We start from the raw sequence: 22982 nt of genomic DNA on the forward strand, positions 1-22982 counted from the left end.
AAACATATCAGAGACTGCTCTTGGTGGTGTTCAGAGAACCATGTGGTGCCAGGGATTAAATTTGGGCTTTTGGTCTGCACAGTGCCCATTAAGTCAGACTGGGCATCTGTTTTCCTTTCACTACTAGATGACAAAATTCCATTACCTCTAGCTTCGAAAGAGTTCTAGAATTTGAATAATTCTGGATACTTCCATTGGGTTTTTGTTGTTGTTGTTGTTGTTGTTGTTTGTTTTTTGGGCCACACCCAGCGGTGATCAGGGGTTACTCCTGGCTGTCTGCTCAGAAATAGCTCCTGGCAGGCACGGAGGACCATATGGGACACCGGGATTCGAACCAACCACCTTAGGTCCTGGATCGGCTGCTTGCAAGGCAAACACGGCTGTGCTATCTCTCCGGGCCCTGGATACTTCCATTGTTACCACACCATTCCAATCACATCACTCATGGATCATGATCATCCCCTCCCCCTAAACTTTCCTCTTCTACAGCTCAACCCTTCTTTATTTATTCTCAACAGGGCCTAAAGTTGCATTATCTATAGTGACATTTATGGCTACATAAATGTGAATTGAAATGAAACGAAAAACTTACTTCCTCAGTCACACCAACCACTTTTTATAGTTTGTAGTAGTCACTTCTGCCAGAGGTTGTCATGTTGGATGTCCAAGAATATTTCTATCCTCCCAAAACATATTGAATGACACTCAGCTAGGGAAATCTTTCCAAATCAAGTCAGTCAGATCATGCCACTTTTCTGCTGGAAATCATGGAATGACTTTTGGATTTGTATGTGGGTTTGTGTTGGTGATTCTTATTATTACCTACAGCCATGTATAACCAGGTTCCTAGATCCTTTGACCTTGTGTCCAATTAGTAATCCCTTTGATTATTCTACTTCTGCAGGCTTCCATGCTAATCTGTGTGGTCCTCAAGCTTTCTCAAGCTTTCTGGAGACTTGTATGTCAAGCTCAGAAAAACTGATTTTCGTTTCTTTCTTTTAAAGTCTTTACTCTTCCTTCCTGCAACCCTGTCATTAAAATGTAATCAACCACCCCTGATCAACCTCCTAATGTCCCTAATCATTCGCCATTAGCTACCACTTCTAAATTCCTATGTTCTTACATTATTTTCTTATTTATAAAATCTGTGATTAACTCATGCTGTTCCTCGCAGAAAGTCACTGCCAAAAGATAGGTTACATTTTTTTAACTCTCTGGTATATCCTAAGCACCTACACAGCACCTGTTACAAAGGAGGGTTTTATAAAAATATTTTAGTAAATCAATTTATGATTGGAATATGGAAAAGTATTTAATTATAACCAAAAGTCTAAATATCTTTAAGGAAATTCTTCATGAATTCAGAAGATTCCAGTTCCCAATACCAGAAAATTAAGTTTTTATCTACAGGGTATCATCAAGCATGGAATCTTCTATATGACATTTTGTTTCTAAATGGAAGCTTATGGTATATTATGTTTTAATCCTCATCTATTTTTTCTGTCTCAATAGTTTGTTCTCTTAAATTGATAAATGATAATTTATAGTATAAATACAACAGATTTTAATATTTTCCCCTCTTTAAATACATTTGAATTATTGCCTATCTTTGATAATGATGAACTCACACAGTAGCTTAGAACATTCTTAGAGATGTCTTTTGGGGGAATATATACTTTAAGGCAAAAATACTTGAGTGGATTTTCTGGGTCATAGTATCTGCTAGGAGCATGTCTAATTTTATGCGTTAAAAAGACTCTGCCAAACCATTTTCCAAAAATGACCATGACATGTTCACACTCATCAGCAACATACAAGTTTTCAGTGGCTTTAAGATTTTGACACTGGGTTCTCCCAGGCCTTTTTTCCCCTGTAGATAGTCCATAGAGAAAAACCTGAGAAATATGGGGCTCACACATTCAGCTACATTCTTAAACTTGCCCATCAGATAAGTTACTCATGTTTCTTTGAGAAGGAAAATGGAAATGCTCAAAGTGTTCACTTCCGTTAGCATAATCTATACAAGAGATACTGGCTGGGACCTGTGGGTGTGCCAAAAACCTGGCAGCACTGGAGTCATCATTCATCTGGAGCCAAGAAAGAGAGTGATGTGTACAATCGGTGTGTTATAGCAAGTTTATAATGGTGGTGTTTGTGAGAATAGGGAGGGAAGAAGATTGCCCTGAAGCAGGGATGATTAGCTTAGAAATGATTAGCCCCTTGTCACACAGAGTGCAGTGCAGACTATAGGGTGGGAAACAAGCCAACAAAAGGCTTGCATACATTGAAGAAGAGATATCTCAAGAATAGAGAGGACATCATGGCAGTTGGAACTGAGATCCATCCATGAAGAAAGTCAAAGGAGCTAAAAAATGAGATACAGCAACTTCAAGAGGTTGCAAAGTGGGATTTAATAACACTAAGGAACTCTTTATTCTACATTCTTTGGTGCTAGTGAATGCCAAGTTCTTGACAGAAGACAGACATGCCCATCCTAATACAGCTTCCATGCCTTTTCCTTTCAAAGAAATAAACAATGGACCTGAAAACATACATTAGAATGCAAATCCCTTCCTTGTTCTCTATCCCACCTACCAACCCTCTTGGTGTCTTACAAATGAATCCAAGTTTCTGTTTCGTGACCCAATTGTGGAGATTTTATTGTTAAAATACAAACTACTCTCATTGAACTCCTGCAAATAATTAGTAGAAACACTCTGAGCAGTCTTTCATGGTGGTACCTGGAATTTTCTACTAAATAGTGAGGACCAACTTGGAGTCAACAAGCATTTAGTCAAGTAAACGACACTCAGAATGCACATATTCTACATTCACTTTGGAGTCTTTATGGTCTGTTCAAATATGATTGAACTATTAGCTGATAGACAATTCATTTCCCACAACTTTGGGGGGGGGAATCAGAGGACAAGCTGGGTATGCCAACGACATAGAACACTGAAGCTTGGAAAGGAGGGTAAACAAAACAAATGATGAAATAACAGCCACTGGAGTCCACTGTGAATGATGCCCGGAGAAGCTAGTGGGGGTGAGAATGAGGAGGCAGCTAAAGATTCAAAGAAACAGCAAAAGGAGAGCCTGTTACTGACTAGCCTGTGATCATCATAGAGGAATGATACTGCTGATACTAGGTCACTGATACTGCTGGTCACTTCTATGATAAGCATAGAAGGTCTATGCTTGTCTTATGTTAGATGTCAACACAGAGCTGAGATGTTCCAAACATGGGTATGATGTCCTAGGAGAAAATGGGAGATTTTCAACCAGTTCCCTCTGACTCCACAAGGAGAAATAATGTATGAAACTGAAGACTATCAGGATGGGGTCAGTGCATTCCTCAACAAAGCACATCCCACTCCAACACAGTTAGGGGCAATCCCTGAGAGTCCCTAGGAGCTGAGCAGCTCCCACTGTCAGGCTGAAGTATGGAAATGATTGGACAGGACAACTGAGTATCAAAAGGAGTGACCCCACAACCCCTCTGAGCACTGCCTTGGTGGTTTACCCCCCCAAGCTCACCATAAAAATTCCTAAACATTGTCTCAACCTGGAACTTACAGCCAAATGACCTAGAGTCCTTGTTACAACCTAGACTGTCAGAGTTTCTTCTTCCCTGCATCTGACACTGGGCCATGGTTCTACATTTCCAGATACTGCTATGAACACATAACAGCTACTTGGTTCAAATACACTAGGAGAGAAACCAGGAAATTCTCTCTTCCCCCTTTTGTCAGTGGCTATTATTCCTTAAGCCTGGACCTATGTTTATGAACTTTGGCTTTGCTTTTTTAATTTTTTTACTTGGGGGAGGCACATCCAAAGAGGGCTACTCCTGACTGTGCTTAAATATTGCTCCTGTCAGTGCTGGGGAACCTGGTGGAGATAGGAATCAACCCTGAACTTCCTACATCCCAAAGCATGTGCTCAACCTATGGTGTCATCTCCTTAGCACCTATTTTATTTATTTGTTTGTTTGTTTTGTGCAATACCAGCAGCACTCAGGGGTTACTCCTGGAGGGATTGAGGGCCACATGGGATGTCAGGGATCAAATTTAGGTTGCTAAATGCAAGGCAAGAGCCATCCTTACTGTGTTATCACTCAAGCCCACCAATTTTATTTTTAAATAAACAACTTATTTTTAAAAAAAAATCACTGAATAATAATCCAGAGCTGTGGCATCACAAGTAAAATAACTGCTAATGACAGCTGTTGAGAAAAAAAATAAACATCTGTATTATCCAAAGGAGAGGAGGAAGCTTGATGTCCATGCGGATGAGACATTGTATGTTCCGCTATTTTAAAGTTCTCTGGCTGTGGAAAATTTTTCTCTGGGCTCCAGGAAAAATGTGGTTTGATTTCTCATTTTAAAAAGTTGTTTTGGGGGGGCAGATATCTGGCTCAGTGGTGGATCACCTGCTTTGCAATGTGTGAGGTCCTGGGTTCAATCCCCTCCATTGTAAACATATTTAAGAGGTTGTTTTGAAGACTGGGGAAAAGGAAAGGAAATCTCTCAGCAGGTGACCTTGGATGGAGTATAGGATCCCTTAGCAACCAGAGGTGGTGGGTATGGTGACAATGGCAGGGACAGAGCTGGAGGGACTGGTGTTGGTGGGAACACAGTGATAGGGGTTGAAGAATAACAAAAGAGAAGAAAAGAGGAAGAGTACAGAGGTAGATTAGGAACAGAGGTAGGAAGAGTTGTTTCTAGCCTCCACAATCCTCCTTTTTCCAGTTCTGAGGATTCTCTACTTTTCTCTCTAGATACTAGGAATGAGTCAACTTCAAAACAATGAGTCAACTTCTTAGTGAGGGAAACACAATGTGACTCATAGTTCTACATTCTAGAGTTTTGCTTTTGTTCCCCCACAAATCTCTTCTCAATATATTGAATGAAATATTTCACCCCAAAATTTCAAGACCCTGAATTTCTACTTAAAAGGGCAGCCAATAGTGATGTTTGTGGATTCTAAACTGCATTTTGTATGCATTTTCAGGGATAAATTTTAAATGCAGGACATTTAAAGGAAATATTGGACACCCTGACACAACAGTTGCAAATACTAGGTTAAAGCTATTGCACCCAGATTTATTACTTGTGAGAAAATCTTTGCCAACAGAGAAATTTCTTGCAAGGATGCAGTCAGATGATATTTAAACCAGGCCTGGTCTATAGGGGATAAGCCTGGATAATTCATTGACAGTAAAATTGCCACTTAATTATAATGCCAAACAACTGACATATAGAGATAACCCAGACTCTAACCCTTGATCTTAGCAAACTAAATGTTTATATTGTGTAAGGTACATAGATGTATTGCAGATTCTTAATGTATGTTTGAAATCACAAGCAAACATACCTTTGCAAAACCAAGGCTGCATAACTTGGCTTTTGCTCCAAATTGCCACTTGCACTGTGTGTCGGCATCATAAATCTGTCCTGGTAGTTTGTCCGGATATTTATATTGTCCCGTTTGCTTGGGCTCATCCACCAGACACCCAGCTTGAGGGGTACTGCAGGGATAACATACCTTTATTACTTTCTGTGTTTAGCTAGTATCTTTTCACTGAAAAAAAAACCCACTTTCAAATGTGTTCAAGGAATGAAAAAATATATCATAGCTAAAGAAATAAGTAAATGCTTAAATGAAGATGCATATTTATTCCAATGAGTGAACCAGGAAGGGTGGTGATGGAAGGTAAAACCTGCTGAGGGATTAGGCTTGGCCTGCTAGGAAACAAGAAAGGTCAATAAACTTGCAAACCCCTGAGTGTCTTGGTCAGCAATATTCAACAAATGAATTGCTGAGTATTTGCTCAGTAGTAGCATTAGGTTCAATCATCAAGGAGCAAAATAAACCAAATGGAGTGCCTAACTTCATAGAGTTGAAAGTCAAGGCTATAATTTTTCAGAGAATGAGATGGAAGCTAACAATGTACTTTACCTAACGTAAACTACACACGAAAAATGACTGAGGCTACTGAAGGAAAGCAGGAGGAAGGATCTAACGGGACCTGACAAGTTCCCAGGGGTATATTCAATTGGGATATGCTGAGAAGAAAGAGACTCTTTCCATGGCATTGAAAGTAGTTTCTTTCTTTTGCTTAAATAATTAAATCATGATATCAGTAAGAGATAACAGACTGTTTGGTGCTTAAGTCTGATTTTTGGACCTGACAGTCAGGAGTTCTGGTCAACCATGCAGTCAGATCCAAGGTGCTTAATGCTTATCCACATCATTTATGACAGGGACTCCTGCCAAGCTCTCACACAACTCAAACAGGAAATACAGATGTGCTTGACATCACAGAGCAGACATCAAAAGTTACTGCTGCTGGGGCCAGAGAGATAGCACAGTCAGTAGGGTGCCTGTCTTGCATGCAGTTGACCTGGGTTTGATGCCCAGCACCACATATGATTCCCTGAGTTTTGCCAGGAATGATTCTTGAGCATAGAGCAAGAAGTAAACTCTGACCACTGCTGGATGTGTCCCAAACAAAAACCAAAGTTATTGTTGTTGCTATCTTCATGACTGACCACATTTAAATGGACCATGTACGTAGTAGATACTCACTTTACATTAAATTGATCTTGGCTTATATTTGTTTATTCCATTTTCACATAAGAATAGGGCCCAAATAATAAATTAAAAACCGAAAAAAAAATTTCTACATGACAAAGTTTATTACTAGCCAAAGGTTTTACAATTTTGTACGATCCTTGAAGACATCATTCAGACAGGCATTTTTACATTTATTAAACCTGGTCTGTGGATATTATTTATTTTGTAAACGTCTTCAACGCTATGTATGCCATGGTACTGGTAAGGGGAAAAAAGAAGAGTATCATTATTATAAATTCCCAAAGAAATTTTGTTTTCCTAACATACAATTAAAAGGGGATGAGATCTACATGTTCCTCTGAGTTAATTAACACTATAAAGCAACCTACATTAAAGTGACATATATATAAACAAAATGACTAATGACTATCATGTTAAAATAGTTTTAAAGAGACTAAAAATATATTATAGCTAATTAAAATCAACTTCAAAGTGTTTCAACTTGAGCCTCATCATCTTAACGTATCAAATAGTGCTATTTCTTTAACTTATTATGCTTATTATTATTTTCTTATTCTATCTCTATCTAGCTATCCAAAGGATATCATATTTCTCTCAACCACTTTGGATATCTTCTGGACTAAGGAGCTAGACTAAGGCCATTTCAAACTAAATAGCCCATCAAGATCATGTACGGTTAATGTTAAAAATGCATGCTACTGTAACATTCAAAAATATTCATGATCAAATAGATTGACTAGGTTAAAATCAGTAGTTCTAGTAAAATGACAATGCATCAAGCAACCTAGAAGAGCTATAAAAAGAAAGTCAGGAGCTCAGGAGCTTGGGGAAAAACTATGTGTAAAGGTCTGTCTGCTACTTAGCTCTAGGACAACTAAACTAAGACTTCATTTCCTCTAGCAAGAGGATAATAAAAAGGAATTGGATGAGTTACTGGACCTAGAGAGCATTAGTATTAGTCTTTTTCACCAACAGTCAATGTTGTGCCAATATGACTACAGCCATCACCATGGATATTTGATATCCATCTTTCTGTTTATCGAGAGATCAAACATTCTTCCACCAATTCATTTTTTTTCAAATCCTATCACCTCAGCAAACCTGGGAATATTCCAGGCTTTATCCTGATATTACCTGAGGAATTTCTTGAGATACTGTCGGCTGCATGAAGACCAGGAGAAGACGCCATTGTTACCTGTCAGAGTGGGAGACATGATGTTGCCTTCTGCCTTTCTGCAGGGGTTGCCTTCCCCATCATGAATCATACCAAAGCTGAAAGAGGAGGAAGAAAACAAGTACTAGTGATGAAACTGATTCCCAAATTATCCACTACCTTTTTTATTTCAAATGCAAAATTCTTTTCTTTCCACCAGTTTTGAACTAACAGGAAGGGAATTTGGAATGAATAGGAAGGAGATGCAGATGGAGAGAAGCCTAAGATAAGTTTTCAAGGATGGGGCTTTCATTGGGCTCATGGGAGTTGTAATGAAGATCTATTTATTACCAGAAATTATAAACTGATGATAAATAAATGCTCCTCAGATAAGAAACATCTTTAAAATAATAATGCCAAACCCACCACATATCTATACAATCCACTATCTATGAAAAAAAGCCTCATATGCTTATTTGAAAACTTTGATTTGTACATTCCATTGTAAAATGTTCTAGCATTGCAGATCAGACATAATTTCAGATGGTTTTCTACCTTGAATTCATGTATCTTACAGCTAAATGTTCTTCCACTCTTCAGGTGAGTAAAATACACATAACATGTCTGTACATGGCACATGGCCATAAGACACAACTAACTTACTTCAGGATCTGTTAACATGGAAAGGGATGGGAGAATAATAAGCATCTTGGGTCAGCTCTGAAATAGTCAGAACACAAAAACAGCCTTTGGTGGGTTGTCTAGGGAGGCAATATTGGAGGGATATCAAGTTTATTGTTAATTTAGATGGCTCCAAGTCAAATTACTTACTTTTATATGCAGTGGGGGCTTGCACCGGGTCATGTATAAGCAAGGCACATTACTAATGTGTTTAAAAGAACAAAAGTTGCCTCTTAACATACTTTTATGAGGCCAATGATTCTTGTGGAAAGAAAGATGTTATTCTGATATGTAACTTTGTGACGCCGGCTTTCCTTTGAGGTAGTGCATGCAAAATAAATCATTCTAACTATGGATAAGACTTAGTTGGGATTTGAGTCTGCACACACCATTCTGTCAGCATTCCACCAAGCTTATCAGAGGGTAATTCTAGTACTGCTATGTGTCCAGTTCACTAATGTCTGCTGTGTCTGGAGTACTGTGTGGCTAATGACAAATAGTCCAGTTATTTCGAAGTAACAGACTCATAATCTATATTTATTGGCCTTTGCATATACACAGGGAATGAGTACAGACATTCTCATTCCCAGATTTGCCCAGCTCTTTGTGGAATTGAAAGGGGTCTGTTTGGGAGACAATATTCTTCAGTACATTTGCACAAAGCCAGAGATAGAAGGAAGCATGCATAAAGCATCATCAGAAAGAGTAAGACTGCCAGAAATAAAGATGGGGTAGAGAGGGATTAAAGCCATTACACAGTAAAAGGAAAAGATAATGAAATTCAATGCATAGGGACATCAGAAAGCTTTGGAATCAAAACTTGAACTTATTTTCTTTTCGTTTAAAACCCACTTTAATAGCATGGAGGGAGAGAATACACATTTTCTTTAGCACATGTCAAAAGACCCTTGAACATCTCAAAAATTGCCTGTTTCAACATTCAGTTCCATTAAGGCCCTCCTATCTAAAAGTGGACATTATTTAGTTTATATCTGCTCTTCTCCTTTGTTCCTTAGATATCTTCATTTTTCCTGACCTAAAATGTCGAGTTTTTATACTGTCAACCTTAATTCATAAGCAAAGATGATTCATGTCTTTAATGAAAAATACTTCAAAATGTGAGATCAATTATTTAAAACTTCCCACTAGTGAGAGAAATTTAGTATTTTCTCGTTCCGTATAAAGGGACCTAGTGGAAACTTATGCATCTTTATTTGCCATTTAACCAGTTCATTAATATCTTTCTTAGTGGTTGTTCATATACATAAAATGCATTGAAATTGTTGTGCAGCAGTAATAGTCAAGATTCAAGTTTACTGGATATAATGAATTCAGTCCATAAGAGATACTAACACTAAAATATCAAAGTATACATTACAGTTGTAAAGTAGATTTTTTGTATTTATTTTTAAGATTAAACTAGGATGTTTTGAATATAAACATTCAATATAAGTGGTAAACAGACACATACACATATTAAGCTCATACACCCAAAGATTATTACACTTGTAAAACAATGCACTTTTATTCCGATGCTAATGCCATTGTCCAAAAGAGTGTAAGAAAATTAACTCTAAGATTCTAAGCCTACTAGACTGTATGCCTCATAAAATCCATTCATTTCATTGCTCTTTGACTTCTCATTCCTCGTGTCTAACTCTGTCCTCACAAAAGAAAGATTTACTGACACCAATTAAAAAGAACATCAGGAAACATGCAAAGACAGCCACTAAAAAAGAATTTCCACTGTATGCATCAAAGTTTGGAAACAACTAGAATGTCTTGATGTTCAAGGAATGGCATGCCTTCATGGTTATTACCTCCTTAGTATAAATGAGCCAAAAGTACCTTCTCTGCAGCACAATTTTCAGGCAAATTCCTGAAAGAGCAGGTCTACTAAGAACATATGGTCCATGTATGTATGCAAGGTCACACCATAAAGCTAGGGAATGTTTATAGAGAGTAACATAGACAACAAGTGGCCTTTGTTAGCCCATGTGATCATCAAACAGTATTCTAAAATTTGTACAATAAATTTATATTTTTCTGCCTATATCAGTAATAATCATTAGAAAATTTCAATGAATCAATCACTCAACCAGTTCTCATAGTGATTCAAGGGGTCACTTACTTGTGCCCTGATTCATGAGCGATGGTGAAGGCCAGGCCGAGACCTGTGTCTTCATTGATGGTACAACTTCGGTACTTACTACACATTCCATTGATGGGGGCAAACCCTATAGAAAAATCAGTTTCAAAAGTTAGTTCTAAGGAGGCACAGATAGCTCACTGATCTTTTAGTGTTCTTTCTAGGTTTAGATCAACACAACTAATTTTTGGCAGATAAATAGTCTAGTTATATAGTTCTCTGTTCAACTACACTGAAGCAGTATTTAGTCTTTATTTGCCTTTTTAATGATATTGTCATTAACTGATCCTACTATCAATTCTGTAAAGATGGCATGAATACAACACATATTAGCTAGAAGGTACCTGACATGTACAGCCTTACCTATGTTTATTATAGATCAACAGAGGAACTGTAAGAATGAGAACTAGTTTACAACAAAATGTTCACAAAACAGTCATATTGGCATTAAAACTTAAGGTGTTAAAATACACATCCAGGTCTTTTTCTAGTGTAATGCAAAATAATTTTTTAAAAAACTTGGAGTTATTTCATTTTTTTTTCTAATCATTCTAAGATAGAAAATGTCTTGATTCCTCAAAACTACTTTCTTCCTGGGGCTGGAACAATAGCGCAGTGGTAGGGCACTTGCCCTGCACACAGCTGACCCAGGAATGACCTAGGTTCAATCCCTAGCATTTCATATGATCCCCTGAGCCAGGAGTGATTTCTGAGTGCATAGCCAGGAGTAACCCCTGAGCATCACCAGGTGTGACCTCCCCAAAAAAAATACTTCCTTCCAAAGGCAGTTGTAAAAACAAAGTTCTTTGATGCTATCTTGAACTAAATTAGAGTATTATTTTTTTAATTAGAATATTATATATATTAGGCATATATATATTTCTTCCAGTCTTTGGGGTTCATATATAGATCACCAATAGTAGAACAAGACTGCTACAAATTATTATTAATACATACTTGTGAACTTCACTGCCCCCTTGCTGTCATGTGAGATCATCTGGGAAACCAAATGAACAGATCACAGGAGTCACCATTAGTAACTCCTCCATCTGCACTGAGTTGGATGGTCACTAATTCAACCACAATGTGAGTTTTTAATCATATGCAATACTTGAACTGAAAATGTTGCATAAAAGAGTCCTTTGTAAGCTGACTTGCACAGATATAGAAGAACCAAATCCATTAAAGGTCAAATAACCTTCTCAAGGCGGTACTATTTATTACCTCAAGACAAATTTAAGCAACATGAAGACAAATTAAATTCTCTTTCGCCTCTCTTTTCGCACTCAGGATGCTTAGGCCTCCAGGATCATTGATGAAGACACACATGAAAGGAAAGAAGTAAATGGGCTCCCTATCCCTCCACCAAATTCACTATAACCACCAGAAGATATAAAAAGAATATTGCATACTGGAAAGATCAGTTCTTCCTCTTAAGAATTATCAGCATTACCCACCCAATAGAAAGTTTCAATACCAGTATCATCAGCTAACATGGGTATGTGTGAAAGCTCCATTCATACCATACCTAAAGTGTCACATGGTTCATTCTTCCAGGAACAAATATCAAATCCAGTGAGTAAGATGGCATGGTCATGCCTTTTGCCATTCTTTCCAATGAGGGCAGACTGCCACTGACAAAAACTATTCAGAGACTGGTCTGCATGATGATTGATCAATAATCCTCCCTATGGGAAACCACACAAATCAGAGTATTAATTTGTCACAGAGATGAGCGCACGAGTTATGCCAATTGCTCGGGTAAATACACAAACAACATATTACTGGGGAGAAGGTGGACAGAGAACATTTAAACTAAGGTTGGAGATAATTGGAGAAGGAAACAAGTATTTGGGTTGAATGCTTACAAGGTTACAAATTTTAAATGGCTTCAGAATTTCATGAGCATAGATTATGGCCAATTATATTTGTTCATCTCATGCTGATACCACCTTTATAAAACTGCCAAAATATTTAGAAGAGATAAATAATGATGACTAAATGGCCTTTATAATAAAGCATGAGCAAGATAGTAAATTAATCCATAAGTCAAAATTTCCACCAAAGGGTTTTGCACATGAAAAACAAGGTTGTTATTTAAACACTTTTTTATTTGGGGGCTATTTTATTTGGGACCATAAGTAACATTACTCAGTGGATATTCCTGAGTCAGTATTTGGTGGGTTCTTCCTTAGTGGTGCATAAGAGATCATGTGGTAGCCTGGATTGAGCCTGGGTATTTTGCAAAGTGCTCCAACTGTTGAGTGATCTTTCTGGCCACATATCATAGATTTCAATTAATCAATCAATGAAATGAAAGCTCACTGAATGAATGAATATATGAACAAATAGTTGAAAGATTCTGAAGAGTAAAATAGAAATGATTCGTAACATTCATCAAAACTCTGGACTTGGATCAAGTTGAGGATTCTGAGGCAAGATCTTTAACCATCAGTATGATAAGGATGCTGCTTATTCTAAAGTTCTGGGCAATATCTAAGTATAGGCTCAAGACAGAAATGTCTTCCCCCAAATATACATCCTGTCTACATTTCTAAAATTTCAAAAATTGTTCAATAAGTTATACCTATCTGCAGGTCTAAACACCTAAATAGTTATATTAATTTTTGTCTTATTCCTGACACCCTGCTTTGCTCACTCATTGTTATAAAGAGAAAAGTCCATAGGGAATTTAAACAATGGTCTGACTGGAAATCCCAAGCTCAAAACAAAACAAAACATGATTTCTATATTAAAATACTCTGAGTATTGAATGCCATCAATTTCACACCATATTTAAAGTTCTGGTTTTCTGCTCATGACTGTTTTCCATTTCTCACCATAATCAAATCAAGGACAGTCAAATATTCTTTGTTTACTAGTAGCACCTCAGTTGGTGAGCCACTGAGTCTAAGAATTTTCGGGTGACTTATTTTTAGTTCATTTCCAAAAGATCCCTTTGAATTGACTTGTATTTACCTAGTACAGGGCAATTTTCAAAAATTTATCCGATCTTAAATCTATTACCTTTCATGTGAAGTCTATATAAATTGAATATTTCACATATAGTGCAATATTTGTATTTTCTATTTTATTCACTACATAGGCACACGTAATCCTGTTTTATATGTCTATGATATAATCCTATCAGAAGTACTTTCTTCATGAATTTCTCATCACTAGTATCATCAGAGTAGATATTCAGAGAAAGTATCCTGAATAAAGAAGGGAACAATGTCAGCCACTTACGGGGTCTTGCTCCAGAAGAATGAGACTTACTACAACAATGTTGATATCACTCCCAATGGTCCCATCTTTAAATAGGCTGGAAACCTGTGGAAACAATTCAAATCAGACAAAAACAATACCATCATGACCCAAAATTCCAAAATGGAGGGTACCAATAAAATATGTGAATGTGTAGGTTTTAATTTTACTAAATATATGGACACATGAAGCCAATCTTCTCAGACCTTGACTTTTTCTCCAATAAATTTGCACAGCTATATCTGTCACTCAACCTACACAAGAAGTTGAATGATTTTTGGAGTTATTTCATAGAATAACCTCCCTTACCATATTCATGACTGTGAGAATGTATGTGGTGACATTGCCTTTGCCATGTTTTTCCACCATTTTCTTGTCAGCTACCACAAGGGTTTCCACATTTAAGCCCTTTTGTGTCTTCCCAGCTGATCTTCTAGGTCTTCCTGTGCTCCCATATTCATCAAACCTGAGATAGGTGTCCTGTGTGGGTGGCTTGGGGGCATCTGAAATAAATTCAAGAACATTTGGAAGGCTATGAGGAGAGAAAAATCTATGTGAAAAGGACATAAATCTAAAGAAGAGACTAGGTGTCAAATGCTTCACTAACCTACTGATAAGTGACAACACCCATGCTTGTTCTGGAGCTTTTGCACTTAGAATCTGATCAAGAATTATTCACTCAAAGAAGTTTGGATGGATGGGTAAGTGGGCCAGTAGATGGATGGAGTGATAGATGGGCTGTCAGGTCGAATAGATGAATGGAAAGGCAGGTGGATTCAATAACTCAAATATACTCTAAAGAGAGGCCAGAGAGATAGCACAGCAGTGTTTGCCTTGCAAGCAGCCAATCCAGGACCTAAGGTGGTTGGTTCGAATCCCGGCATCCCATATGGTCCCCTGTGCCTGCCAGGAGCTTTTTCTGAGCAGAAGGCCAGGAGTAACCCCTGAGCACCGCCAGGTGTAGCCCAAAAACCAAATATATATATAAACTCTAAAGAGTGAAAGAACACAGTTCTACATAGAACTGGCAAAGCAGGTCCTTAGAAACCAGTTTTGTTGAGGTTGTTTTTAAAATTGGAAAATGTTCCCTTATATTATAGCTGAAAAATATGAAAAAATCCCACTATTATTTGCATCTAAATTTATAATACTGTTATTTAATATTTTCTTAAAAATTTAAGCCCTTGTGTAACATGGCAAATATCTATACAAACTTTCAAAGCATATAATAAAACAAATATCTATACAAACTTTCAAAGCATATAATAAAGGCCTGTTTAGCTGATAGTGATTTCATTATTAGGGAAACAATGAGAAATGTTTAGGCTTTATTAAATATTTGTGGCTGGGAAATGTAGACATCACCTTAACAGAAGAGGTTTGCCAGAGTCTTTGAGAGATACCTGGATGTATCTACTGTCCCAAGCATAATGATATTAGGTGAAGAATAGTGATAAGCCCAAGGGCTGCTATGAAGGAGAAAGATACTTGTAAAGTTCAGAGAAGTAACCATGTACTACTGAAGTTAAATATTTTAATATATTAATAACAGGTACAGTCATAACACTGAAACCCTCTTTCTATAAAATGAAAATAATAGATCACACCATTTAGATTTAGTCTGATCCTGGACTTTGTTCTTTTGACTTCACTGGTGTATTCTAACAAATGTTCAAAGGAGATATAATACTTACTTATTCCTCTAAAATTATTCAGAAAACTTAAAGAGCAGGAACAACTCCTAACACTAACCTCAAAAACTCAAAACCCATGAAAGAACCAGGTATAAAAAAATTATTGAGGCCAGAGAATTAGTACAGTGGGTAGGGCATTTGCCTTGCATGCAGCCAACCTGGGTTCTATCCCTGGAATCACATATGCTCTCCCGAGCCTGCCAGGAGCAATTTATGAGCACAGAGACAGGAGTAGCCCCTGACTGCTACTGAATGTGGTCCAAAAATTCCAAAAAAAAAGGAAGGAAGGAAGGAAGGAAGGAAGGAAGGAAGGAAGGAAGGAAGGAAGGAAGGAAGGAAGGAAGGAAGGAAGGAAGGAAGGAAGGAAGGAAGGAAGGAAGGAAGGAAGGAAGGAAGGAAGGAAGGAAGGAAGAAAGAAGAAAGAAAGAAAGAAAGAAAGAAAGAAAGAAAGAAAGAAAGAAAGAAAGAAAGAAAGAAAGAAAGAAAGAAAGAAAGAAAGAGAAAGAAGAAAGAAAGAAAGAAAGAGAAAGAAGAAAGAAAGAAAGAAAGAAAGAAAGAAAGAAAGAAAGAAAGAAAGAAAGAAAGAAAGAAAGAAAGAAAGAAAGAAAGAAGAGAAAATTATCAACAAACAAGAAAAATTTCTCCACAAAACCTCCACAAATTGAATGAGCAATACATTCATCAATCACACAATATAAACAAATGATATTTATTCTCAGGTGGCTAGGATGAATTTATATAAACTTAATCACAAGAGGAAGAGCAAAATGTACAGATCATATCATTTATGCTGAAATATTGAATAAAATTCAAAACCCACATATGATAAAAATTATAAATAAATTGGGACTAGAATATACCCCTACATGACAAAGATCATAAATGAAAAGCCCACCACTAACATTATACTTAAGGTGAAAAACTAAAAGCTTTTCCTGTAAGAAATAGGTTACATTTGTATATAAAAAACAATAAATTAAAGGAATAATAAATGGAAAGAAATGATAAATGGAAAAAGTTCATTTATAATCTCATAAAGTGGCTAAAATACCTGAGTAAATTTTACAAAGGAAGTGAAAGATGACCTAGACTCTGAACGTTATGTACTGCTGAAAGAAATAGCAGATATAAAATGATGGAAAGTTCATGGCTGAGAAAAATCAAGACCACTAAAATGGTAACATTACTTAAGGCAAGTTACAACTTCTACACAATACCTATTAAAATTCTGATGTCACATTTTTAAGGAAATAGAACCCAAAGGACTCCAAATAACCAAAGCAATCTGAGCAAATAGAAGAAGATGTATTTCACTTCTCTACTTCAAAGTATACTATAAAGCAATAAAGCTAAAAACAACATGGTATCAGAACAGAAACAGACACAGTGATCAATGGAAAAGAATTGAGAGACATAGAGCAACACATATATGGAGAATTAGTTTATGAGTCAGGATCATACAAAGGGAAAATAAATGTCCCTTCAACAAATATTGGCAAACCTATGCAATCACATGTTAAAGTAAAAGAAACATTATTTAATACCATACACAAAAATTATTTCAAATACTTGTATTAAGGTTGAATATAACATCTGAAACCATAAAATACACTGAAGAAAACACACATGATATATTTATGGCTTCTAATGACTAAAATGTCTTTGGTGATTCAACTCCAAGGGCAAAGGAAACAAAAACAAAAACAAATCAATGGCTCTATAGCAAACTGAAACCATTTGTCTAGTGGAAGAAATTATCACAAAGACAAACAAACTAACAAATAAAAAACACCCAACTTCATGACTGGGAGAGTATATTGGCATATCAAGGAAGGGATAAATATTCAAAATACAAAAAAATACTCATAATTCGACAACAACAAAACACTAAACAAAAAAGTGGGCAGAAAATTTAAAAAAGATTTATCCTTGGGATCAGTAATAATAGAGAGTGACTTGCAGGCAGTCACTCTAAGTTCTATTCCTGGCTCCCTCATATTACACATGGTTACCTGAGCCCTATTAGAGGTCACCCCTGTACACTGAGCCAGGAACAGATCCTGAGCACCATTGAGAGTGTCCCCTCTCCAAAGAAGACATATATATATAGAGAACCACAGACACCTGAAAAAATATGCTCAACTTCACTTATTAGTAAGGAAATGCAAATTAAAACCAGTAATGATATACAACTTCGCCCCTGTGAGAATAACTTTTATGGAGAGACTGAAAACAATGAATTGGTAAGGATGTGAAGAAACATATTTTCCTAGTTTGTTGGTGGGGTGTAAATTGGCACAGTCACTATGAAAATTCCTTCACTAGAAATGGGGCCAGAAAGTAGCTCACAGGGTGGGCACACAGTCACCCTTTGCAGAGAGCAGCCCCCAAGCACCACTGGCTGTGGCCTCCAAACAAAAACCACCAGTACTAAAACTTGAAAACTAAAAACAAATATACCACATGATCCAGAAGTGCTACTTCTATGTCTCATTGCCAGATGGTTTCTCTTACGTGGAATATTAATAGCCCAAGGCACCAAAATTCAACAAAAATAACCTAGACTCTCCAAAACAGATGATGGTTAGCAAAAGGGGCATAGGGAGTGGAGGCACAGAGTAGGGAGGGTCAGTCTGATCCTGGAAATGGACACAGAACTTCAGAGGGAGGGGTACAGGGAAAATATATACCTAGATAGAAGTATAAAGAGGTCCACCCAAATGTACAGAGTATAGGAAACCAATGGCAAATCAATAAAACCTTAATAAAATAAAACATTTTCCAAGACATCATCTGCAAATTAAAACAATTTTATTTCCTTAAAACTTATTTAAATAACCATCAGATTAAAAGTCTCACTCTGGCAAGTAGTGCTGAATTGATGGGGAGCAGCCATCAATAAGAAGAATATTAAGAACTAGTCATCAAACGGGTTTTGAAATGTGGCTAGTGCCACATGAGGAATTGAGTTTTATTTTTATTTGGGGTGGAGATGAGGAGCTCCAAGATCAACCAGGAGACCCCTAAGCTTGCATGGCAATTCTCACACAACCAGGCAACGAGGGTTTAATGTGCTATTTGGGCCCTGCAATGCTGGGAAACTCTGGGGCTGTACCTGCCATTGCTCCGGAAACAATGTGGTGCTGAAAATGGAACTATGAAAGACCATAATCTCTGCATCATCTCTCTGGCCTGAGAGTTTCATTTGTATTCGGGGCCATACCCAGAGATGCTACTGATGTCAGAATTTGAATTTCGGGTCCTGTGCATGTTCATCTGGGATCCTACCTCTGAAGCAACCTCCCTGGACCCAGAAATGAAGGTGTTAGTTTTTAGTTAAAAGGCACAACTTGATTTGTCTTTGGAAACAACCTGAGTGTGTTATTTTATAGACACTTAGCCAAGAAAAATTTTGATATTAATCATTTTTAATGTGACACTTAGAAAAGATAAGATTACATTGGGGTTGGGCATTATATTTCTGGTGGGAGTTGTTGGTCTGAGGAGGTTGTAACTGGGTTGAAAATCCTGCCCCAGGATACCTGCATTTCATCACCACTTCTTTGGGGACTGGGGACTGAGGACTGGTGTGTGTGTGTGTGTGTGTGTGTGTGTGTGTGTGTGTGTGTGTGTGTGTGTGTGTGTGTGTGTGTGTGTGTGTGTGTGTGTGCTTTTTGTTCTTCTAGGGATTCCTCTTAGTGACCCCAAAGGCACTTGTCCCACTTCTAGGTGTCTCTGAAGGAGTCAACTAATTTTCTTTGTTCAAGTACTTTTCCCTTGATTACCTCGAATTAGCTCATAAAAAGGGAGATAATACCAAGCCATGTGACTAAGAAGATGATAAAGAAGATGTTACTTTATTGGTCTATTGGCCACACCCAATGGTGCTCAGGGCTTTCTATGGCTGGCTGTGTCAGAGGGCCCTATGGGGGTATTAGGGATCAAACCTGTGTGTACTACATGCAAGAAAAGTGTCCTAACTGCTGTACTATCTCTCCTCCTCTGACCTTTCTACTTGAGCCTGGAACCACTGCTCCCCTGAGCTAGCCTCCCAGGGGTAGTTGACTCATTTCAAGGGGTGCTATGTGTAGCCCTGCACCCTCAGCACCCCCCCAACAACACTCAAGTAAACTGATGGAAAACCCACTTAAGGACAGAAGGAGAAAAAGTTTCCTTACATACATTTCTTGCGTCGTCCACAAAAATGCTGCTTTTGCCACCTTGGAGGGGGAAGCTGGTTCTGTGGCTCCAGAGACATGTGGAATGCAGGGTTTGGGGGGCGGCCAGAACTCGGGGGGCTGTGGCCTCGCTGCACTCTCTCCTCAGCTGTCCGTTTGTACAGCACATGTGGATGGTGGCCCATAGGAGAGCTGAAATTGTGCTCCTGAGCCAGGCGCGGCGGTAATGGCGAGATGAGGAATTCATGTCTCTGTGTTCTGATGAGCCCAGACTGAAAATGCCAAACACAAAGAAAACCCCCATGACTGTAGGTCTCCACATGAAACCGTGGCCTGCCAGCTGCTTCCCATGTGCAGGCCCCCGGTGTGGGGCTGGCTACATGACCCCTGAATTTATCAGCACCAATGGAAGCTGCCATTATTAGCACTTCCATTTTTCAGATGGGAAAACTGGGGTTCAGAGGTTTGAGAAATGGCTCAAGCGAGTGGAGGGTTTGCTTTGCACACAGGAGTCTGGATGTCAGTGCCTGGCACCACAGGGAGTGGGTTCCAGCCAATAATGGGTGCAGCTAAGAGAGTAAGTAGCCCCCAGACCTTCTTACTTTGGGGGGCATCTCCCCCTAACTACCTAACTATTGATCTAGACTAGGATTGCTCCTAAGGACGTGAAGGCAGGAGCGTTCCATGAAATGCCTCATTAAGCCCTGTCTGGAGATGCTAAGTAGAAACACAGGTAGAATTAGGGCGTTCTCCCCACTTCTGGGCAGAAAAGTCTTCTTAAGCTCCCCCCCCCCCCAATATTCCCTCCTTCTTCCAGAGACAATAGACGCCATTTACAGCCCCCAGCACGGTGGATTACCCAGGAAAGCCCGGCAGCCTCACTAACTTGGCTGAGCTCATATCAAAGGCTTAAGACACCAAATGCCTTAACTGGACCAACCGGTTTGGAAGTTTTCCATTTGTGCCTTGTTTCCGGAGACCAAAGAGCAGCTCAGCTCCTAAGTGGGAGCAAACTTCTGCCCAGAGATGAGCCTTCGAAGGCAGCCCTTCTCAGAACACTGAGCTCTGGACTTTTCAGCACAAAACTGACAATGACTTGAGTGTTGGATTCTTGTGAACAAAACAACAATCTGGCATGCCACGCATTGAGGAGGAAAACCATTGGGGATGGGGGTATTGGAGGTTGTTCTTCCTTTGATATAAAAATATTAGTGTGGTATCTAGACAAATAAATTGGGGCTGCAGTTTAAAACTCAAAAACTAGTGCATTTGACCGGACATGCCTGTTAGAACTGTTTGCTCCATTGTGTGTGGTGTGTGGAGTGTGCTCAGGAGATATCTTGCCTTGAGAAGTGAACAAGACATAGCTGGAGTCTCTTAGGCTTCCAGCTTGCTAGACAAAGGCTGGACTCGATCATGAAAGAATCACAATGGAAAGGGAATAGAATAATCCATTGTGCCAAGAACAGAGGTAAAGGCAGGATCCTAGGAAGGGGGGACAGGGAACTGCCAGGAAAGGGGCAGGTAGTGAGATGCTTTGCTGAGGAAGGTCTGGTCCTCCTTCCAGGTCTAGCAGGGGAATCCCAGATAGAACAAATATGAATAATACAGGAGAGGAAACCAGTGTGGGGAAGAAGGCACAGGCAGCTCAGAAAATGGAGAATTTTCCCCTTCCCAATTAAGCTTCCCAATCGGAAATGCTGGAATCCATAGAAATGGGGATGCAGAAACTGGAACCTACCTCTGCTCTCCATCCTGATCCCATCCCCAGAAGGGAAAGGGACCAGATGTCCCTATGCCCCCTACTGGACAGACAGACAGATAGGTCTGCTCTCAATATCCTTCCTGCATGCAACCTGTAGTCTTCTCTATTTGTAAAGACCTATAACCCTAATCTCATCATTGAGCTGAGTTTCAAGAAAAAAATTTTAGTAGACCCTGATCAAATACCCATACTTTTCAGATCTTAGCTGAGCATGGTATACTTTTGAGAGAAGAGAAAGCCCAAAGTTGTGTTAGTATCTTTTCTCTTTTAGATTTCAATGACTTATCATCCTGAAAGGATCCCATCCTATTGAATCATATTTCTCCTTAGTCCTTTCTAGGGAATCCACCTTCATCCCACCAGAAATTTTTGATGTCTCAGAATAAGGAACAGTAGATTCCAGACAGAGCTGATGAGGTAAGTGGTGCTGTAGATACATTTTCTTTCTTTGTGTGTTTGAGCCACACCAAAGTGTGCTTAGGGCTTACTTGTGGCTCTATGCTCAAGGATCACTCCTGGCAGGTTCAGAGGACCATGGAAATAGAATGTAGGTCAGTTGCATGCAAGGCATGTGCCCTACCCACTGTACTATCTAAAAACTCAGTGAGAAGCCTCAAGGATCCTCAAGGAAACTAAGAAGCCATGGAGGGTCCCTGCAGATGGAATCAGCTAGCCTGGATGCTGGTACATAAATCCTTGAAGTCATGACCCCAAAGGAAAAGATCCAATGATTGTTATTTGTCAACCAGATTGTCCATAAATAACAGCAGTATATTGTAAAGATGAATCTTAACAAAGAAGGGAGTAGCATGGGCAGCTCTATTGTTTTATTCCTATTTTTGGTAACAACAAATGGTCCGAAACAGCAAGCAGCCTCCCTCTAAGAAACATTGCCAGTGGCATCTCTTTGTAGTTCAAAATTGCTTTGTCATTCTTTAGACTATAACCTGTCCCCAACAACAAGCAGCATGTGTGATTTAAGTCAAAGCATTTTTCCACACGTGAGGTATTTGCCCAACCAAATAAGCCATCTGGTTCTCCCAGTCCAAAAGGCCCTTTCTTTCCTGGTGGGAGAAGGGGAATCAGTTCTCACAAACAGGGCTAATGGCTCAATGCAAGGATTCAAAGATTCGATGCAGTTCAGGTCCTGCAGTGCCAGGGACTCCCCTCATTACCTCAAAGCATGTTGGGACTTAATGGTGTGTAGGGGCTCCCAGAGCTGCACCTGCAGATGCTCTGGAAAAATCAAATTCAGGTCTGGTTCTTGTGCACCTAATTGTATTGCACTCTCCCAGCTCCAAAATTTTCCAAGAATTTCCCAAAAATTCTGTCCAAGCTGCACATAGCACCTCAGAAGAGAAATCTCAGTTCCTAAGACATGAAATACAATAGAAGAATAGACTGAGAGCATCAGAAAAGCAAGAGATGGGGCTAGAAAAAGACCATGTCAGAAGTAATAAAGACCAGGTATTAGAGATATATTTATAATATTTTT

At 38.7% G+C, this 22982-nt stretch overlaps 1 protein-coding gene across 1 annotated transcript in view; it reads right to left on the reverse strand.

The window, feature by feature from the left end:
- ADAMTS18 (ADAM metallopeptidase with thrombospondin type 1 motif 18) overlaps positions 1-22982 on the reverse strand; it is a 131180-nt gene that overhangs the window by 61896 nt on the left and 46302 nt on the right. The window contains exons 4-10 of the mRNA XM_049786271.1: positions 19727-19994; positions 14160-14353; positions 13833-13916; positions 12112-12271; positions 10566-10671; positions 7735-7872; positions 5377-5530 (exon numbers count right to left, since the gene is read on the reverse strand). Coding sequence (XP_049642228.1) covers positions 5377-5530; positions 7735-7872; positions 10566-10671; positions 12112-12271; positions 13833-13916; positions 14160-14353; positions 19727-19994 — 1104 coding nt within the window. The remainder of the gene's footprint in view (positions 1-5376; positions 5531-7734; positions 7873-10565; positions 10672-12111; positions 12272-13832; positions 13917-14159; positions 14354-19726; positions 19995-22982) is intronic.

Source organism: Suncus etruscus, chromosome 14, assembly GCF_024139225.1.
Source record: "Suncus etruscus isolate mSunEtr1 chromosome 14, mSunEtr1.pri.cur, whole genome shotgun sequence".
NCBI classification, from domain to species: Eukaryota; Metazoa; Chordata; class Mammalia; order Eulipotyphla; family Soricidae; genus Suncus; species Suncus etruscus.